Raw genomic sequence first — 6,441 nt, forward strand, 5'->3', positions numbered from 1 at the left:
GTGGACTGGGAGGAATTATTTCTATTTACAACCACAAACACCAGGTAAAGTACAGTACTTGTTCTTCTGTCTGTCTGTTCCTGTCAATCATTTCTTTTCTTTATTTTCTTGCCCCCTTTTATCCCCAATTTCTATTTACAACCACAAACATCAGGTCAAGTACAGTACTTGTTCTTCTGTCTGTCTGTTCCTGTCAATCCTTTTTTCTTTTCTTTTTTCCCCCTTTTTTTGCCCCCCCACACACATTTCTGTACATTGTCACCTCACCTGGAGATCATACCGGGATGTAGAGCCTTCATCTTACTACTACTTAGGATTATGTGCAGTGACTATATACAGTATATATCACCCTCCCCGCCCGGCTTCTCTACCCCGAACATGGGCCAAATGTGTTTGTGTACATGCTCGACAAAGCCAGATGAGGTGGATTCGAACCACCCTAGACTCCGCAATGGTGGGCACAGCTACTTTACTGTGCCACCCGAGCGTCTCAAGTGTCTATGGGGCCTGGACTCCTGTCTCAGCACTGGGTCCAGCTTCAACAACTCCTTGTTGATCTATCTCTTCATACTGGTGGTATTCTGTCTCCTCACTGGGTCCAGCAGCTTCAACAACTACTTGTTGATCTATCTCTTCATAGTCTGAGTCGTCTGCCTCTTCAATGGGGCCAGATTCAACAACTACTTGTTCATCTATCACTTCATACTCGATGCCAGCTTCAGAATGAGAACCAACAACATTATAATACTCGATATCAATGTTCTCATTTCCGACATTATAATGAACCGTCGCAGTGTCCCACACTCCTGCATTATGTCTTCTGCTGGCCTGGAGAAACACAGAAACACCCAACGTTAAGTCACTGAATCACATGTGGCTGAAAACCCTCCTATCTCTCTCCTAACTCTGGTTTAACTGTCATTTATACACATTCCAGTCTTGTGTTGTGTAAAGATGTATTACCTGCCAGAGACAATAGAGGGCATGGATGGGTACCAGCAGCACCAACAGCAGCAGCAGCACCACCACAGTGACTGTAACTCTGCTGCTGTCGTCCTCAGGTGTCAGAGGGACTGTAGGAGGGACTGTAGGAGGGACTGTAGGAGGGACTGTGAAAAATAAAACATCATCAAATCATGTAAGAACATTTGATAAACCTTCATGTTTGATTGAATCATGCCTGACGGAGATTCATATTGTGAGTTTAACCCATTTAGACCTGAGGCCGATTTTAAATAAGTTTTCTGAAAAACCTGTGTTTCTATGTCAGTGGTGCTCAGCCTTTTTCATGTCAAGGACCCCCCTCCCCCCGCCACCAGAAGCAAAGATTTGAGTTAAAAACATTCACTCTGAAAGAATATATATTCAAAGAATTGAGCCACATTTTCGAGATTCATCAAAAATAGCAGACCTGCAAGCTCGTAGCGTGGCACTCGGTGACGCGCTACAAGCTTGTAGGTCTGCTATTTTTCAACAGCTAAAGTATAACATTAACGCTTAAAACACCAAAAGGGGTTCCCGCCCAGAATGGTTTAAAGGTAATTTCATTCAGGTTACCTGTGACGGTGAGAGAGAGAATGTCGCTCTCAGAGGAGACATTGTGAGAAAACACGTTGGTGTGATTTATAACAACGTCGACGTGATAAGCACAGCTGTAATTCCCTTGGTGGCCGGGGCCTGCTTCGAAGAACAGGAAGTTGGCAGAGTGATTGACAGCTGGCTGGGTGTGGTTGTGTGTGCTGTTGGCTCCAGTGAAGGTGAGGTGGAAGGAGCCGTCTGGGTACTGTGGCAGGATGGAGCAGCTGATGCTGAAGTTGGAACCTTCCAACACCTGCTGCCCCTGCTGCTGGCCCTCAGAAACCCCGTTTAGAGACACCTGATGCCCCTGCAGCTGGCCCTCAGAAACCCCGTTTAGAGTGGGGAAGACGCTGATGTTTGGCTTAAACAGAAGATCTGTAACAAGACACGAGTGATTGAATTATAGTACAGCAGATATTTACATAAACAGTATAGAGTAGCCAATGAGATGGAACCAAGATTAGAGATCCAACATATTGTATGGCTTTTGCTGAAATTAGACGATGCAAAAAATGTTATTTTAAATTCATTCAGAAAAAGAAACATCCTGTTTCTATGCTGTAGATAGGTATAGGTTAAGTGAGTAGGCAAGTAGACTGACGTCACTGTTTGTGTTACCTGAACAGATCACCTCCAATGTGACAGTGGAATTCTCAGACAGTGTCATTCCACACTCCCTCAGTGAAGCCTCGGTTCCAACACAGTCAGCTGTGATCCACCATACAGGTTGAACCGTTGAAGCAGGACTCCTTTGTGTTGAAACGTCAGAGCCACAGTCCATCTGCCTACACACGACAGAGGATGACTTCAGGTTCCAGTCGGACTGACCATCCACGGCTCTCCAGTCTCCCTGGTGTTGCATCTCCAGTACACCACTACAGTTACTGCTTCCTCCCACCAGCCTGACGTCATCAGGCTCTGTACAGAGACAAGACCGTTACAAACCATTTAGAGCAGACATGCCTTGTGAGCCGAAAGTGTTCAGTTCTCCCACTCCATGTTAATGGATGGTGGTGTTCTGTTGGGACGCATACTTTGTTTAGACATAGCATTGTTTGAGGTTGGTGAGGGATTTTTATTGAAGGGACAGCCTCTTGAGATGCAGCATCTCATTTTCAAGAGGGACCCATAAAACCAAATACAGAAAAGCATACTTTCCTAACACTGTCTAACACTAACACATGGTGAGCTGTCACTCCCAAGACGGCAAACGGGTGAACTTCTTGTAACGGAAATGACCAAACGTCAAACTCAAAACTCAAAGTTTGAGCACGGAATATCACACCCGTTATGCCATGCTCAGCCAATCACAGCGCATAATGGGAATAACGGCACAGCTTCCAGGAAATCACAATGGCCAACCACATCGCCAAAGTCGGCGCCATACATGGTTAATTTTGCTGCAATTCCGTCCTCAAATTTTGGCGGCATAGATGGTAATTTTCCCTCCTCATATTTTGAGGACATTACTAAAATGATTAGATTATACCTGAGCAGGCGAGTCCAACAGTCTTGTCAGGTGAGCAGGTGGTGTTTCTAGTTGAGTCTGAGGTTCTACAGTCCAGGAGAGCAGACTCGTTGCCTTCACACTGGAACTCTTTGGTCCACATCGAAGCGTTCAGGCCTCCATAGAGCGCCCCCTGGAGGACTGAAGGAGCCCCGCAGCCAAGATCCCTACAGACCACCTCTGCATCCTGCAGGTCAAAGTCATCTTCACACACTGAGACCCACGACTGGTTAGACTGCACCTCCACTCTGCCTGAACACACACTTGTCCCGTTCACCAACCTCACAGAATCTGGAGAGAGAGAGAGAGAGAGAGAGAGAGAGAGAAAGAGAGGGGGGGAGGAGGGAGAGAAGGGGGGTGTCAATGTACATGTATCTTATTAAACACGCATGTGCATGCACGCACACACACAGAGTTGTGGAGGTGAAGTGGAGGTCACTGTTTATGTGTTTTACCCGAACAGAACACCTCCAGTCTCTCAGTGGATTTACGAGACTCCTTTGTTCCACACTCCCTCAGTGAAGATTGAGATCCAACACATGGAATCTTCCACACAGGTTTAACGGTTGCATCAGACCTCCTTTGTGTTGAAGCAGCAGAGCCGCAGTTCAGCTGTCCACACACTACAGATGATGACTTCAGGTTCCAGTCATAAATAGAACCCGCTGGTCTCCACTCTTCCTGGTGTTTCACCTTCAGGATACCAGAACAGTTACTGGTTCCTCCCTCCAACATGACGTCACCAGGCTCTGTACAGTGGCAAAAAAGAAAATAAACTACTATTACTTTCATTGTTAAATAGGAATGCGAATTACAAGTATAGTTGGTATTTTACTGTTTTATCTCAGGCTAACAATGTCATTTTCATGTTTTAAACTATAAATATGTGCTCCTCTGAGCACAGGACAATATAGTAGAGGTCAATCTTAGCCAATCAGGATGACATGTGAAATATTGGACAAGTCTCCCTTGATGACATTACTATAGAGGTAATCAGGGCCGCTGCTGGCCATTTGGGTGTCCTAAGCATAACATATTTGTGGTGCCTTGTGCTTTGTGGTGCGGTGCTGGATTACTTCTTCAATTCGACCAATTCCACAATTCAATTGGACTACGGTGGCAGCAGGAAGTACAAAGTAATAGCCTAAATAGCTCCAGTTTTTCCACCTTGGTGATTCACAACCATATGCTTATATTAGATGTGATTTCTCATCCCATCAGAATCAAAGTAATCACAGACATGACAGTGTCTGCAGCTAGAGTATACATTCCACTCACTGCACAGGGAAGTGAATGATGGCAGGCTGCAGGTGACCACAAACCAGTCACATTATGTGAAATGTTCTTTTCTAGTTATGATTATTATTACCTGAGCAGGCGAGTCCAACAGTCTTGTCTGGTGAGCAGGTGGTGTTTCTAGTCGAGTCTGAGGTTCTACAGTCCAAGAGATCAGATTCGTTGCCTTCACACTGGAACTCTTTGGTCCACATCGAAGCGTTCACCTCTCCATAGAGCGCCCCCTGGAGGACTGAAGGAGCCCCGCAGCCAAGATCCCTACAGACCACCTCTGCATCCTGCTGGTCAAAGTCATCTTCACACACTGAGACCCACGACTGGTTAGATTTCACCTCCACTCTGCCTGAACACACACTGGTCCCATTCACCAACCTCACAGACTCTGGAGTGAGAGAGAGAGAGAGAGAGAGAGAGAAAGAGAGATCATTTTAATCATATCTGAAATGCAATTTTTTTAAGAGTGGGGATCTTAGTTGAGATCATTCAAGAATCCATTTTCCAACATCACCACGCACAAATAAGGAGTTGTCTAAATGTAATAACTAACTTTTGTGTATTCATAATTCCTAACATGTCTCTGTAATGGACGGTCAGGACTCGGTAACCTATTCATATGTGAGCATTTTGTTGGTGGTACTTTATTTTGTACTTTAGGTTAATACAACTAAAGAACGTGTAGATCTCAGTGGCAAGGGAGGTGTGTGTTCTGTGTGACTGACAGACAGACAGACAGACAGACAGACAGACAGACAGACAGACAGACAGACACCTGAACAGGTGTTACCTGAACAGATCACCTCCAGTCTGTGGGCTGAAGTATAAGACGCATTTGTTCCACAGTCCTTCAGTGAAGACTCAGAGCCAACACAGGGAGATGTTATCCACCATACAGGTTGATTTGTAGAACCAACCAGTCTTAGTGATGAAACAGCAGAACCACAGGCTAGCAGTCTACACACTACAGATGATGACTGCAGGGTCCAGTCAGAATCATCCACTGGTCTCCACCCATCATGGAGTTTCATCTCAAGTTTTCCAGCACAGTTACTGGTTCCTTCCACCAACCTGACATCTGTACAGAGACGAAAGTAAGCAGTAAAAACAAAAACAAAATTAGAAAATGCATTACTTTCATTTTAAGTAATCGACACAAAAGATGCTACACATACTCATAGTCGGATCATATAGGATACCGGATAAGTTTGTGAAAACTGTGGCCGAGTCTTACACACAGTCTGTCCTGCAGGGGACACAGAAAGCACCACCGGTATGTTCCAAAAATATCTGTCAACCTAAATCAGAGTAAGTAAAGGGTCAGTGGCCGGTAGAGTAGCCGGTTCAATGCCGGGTTCCCCCAGAGTTAGTGTAGGTTCTAAGTAGGTTAGACTAAAGGTGGTTGCACACCGGCCGCGTTTTTCGGAAAATCGATAGAAACGCAGCTAAAAATCAGAAAAACACGCTCGGTGTGTGGGGACCTTAACTCTGCCATCGGTGTGTGAATGTGTGTGTGAATGGGTGAATGTAATGCACAATCTATGTAAAGCACTCTGGATAAAAGCACCATTTACCATTTAAAGCAAATCACACGCATGTTGAAAAGAATGCTAATTAAAGTGATTGAAATGATACGCTGCTGTCATAGGAGGAGGAGGCAGAGGTGATGGGTCAGGTGGGTGTGTCCACATTTTAACACATACTGTACACCAGCGTTACTCAACCCGCGGGCCGCATGCGGCCCCTGCTTCATGTCTCTGGGGCCCATCGTGGTCATGCCAATGAAATGATAGTTTTTGTACTTTCAGTGTGGGGAAAGCATTTGCAATCGTGATGAGATTCAGCTGATATAGGAAAGTGACCTGGTATCTGTTCTATTCTATTTGATGTTGTTCGTTTCATTAATGTATTTAAGTATTCTTTTTGTTTGAGTATATATTGGCTTTACTGCATCATTGCACTGGTTACAATTTGTTCTAGATCCTAGTGTTGATTTAAAATGAGATATTCCTCTAAATCTGGGTAGTAAAAAAGAAAAGAATCAGGCCACAGCCCTGGCGCTCCTG

At 45.0% G+C, this 6,441-nt stretch overlaps 1 protein-coding gene across 1 annotated transcript; it reads right to left on the reverse strand.

Annotated features, from left to right (window-relative positions):
* Window positions 1-498: 498 nt before the first annotated feature.
* LOC308331389 (uncharacterized protein) lies at window positions 499-2,440 on the reverse strand (the record flags this gene model as incomplete). The annotated part of the gene is made up of 4 exons (XM_080786812.1): window positions 499-828; window positions 964-1,109; window positions 1,558-1,953; window positions 2,197-2,440. 4 exons carry the CDS (start codon window positions 2,438-2,440, stop codon window positions 499-501), a joined length of 1,116 nt encoding a protein of 371 aa, XP_080642938.1.
* Window positions 2,441-6,441: the final 4,001 nt, after the last annotated feature.

This window comes from Protomyctophum bolini (genome assembly GCF_963924005.1).
Source record: "Protomyctophum bolini genome assembly, chromosome: 17".
Lineage (NCBI taxonomy): Eukaryota > Metazoa > Chordata > Actinopteri > Myctophiformes > Myctophidae > Protomyctophum > Protomyctophum bolini.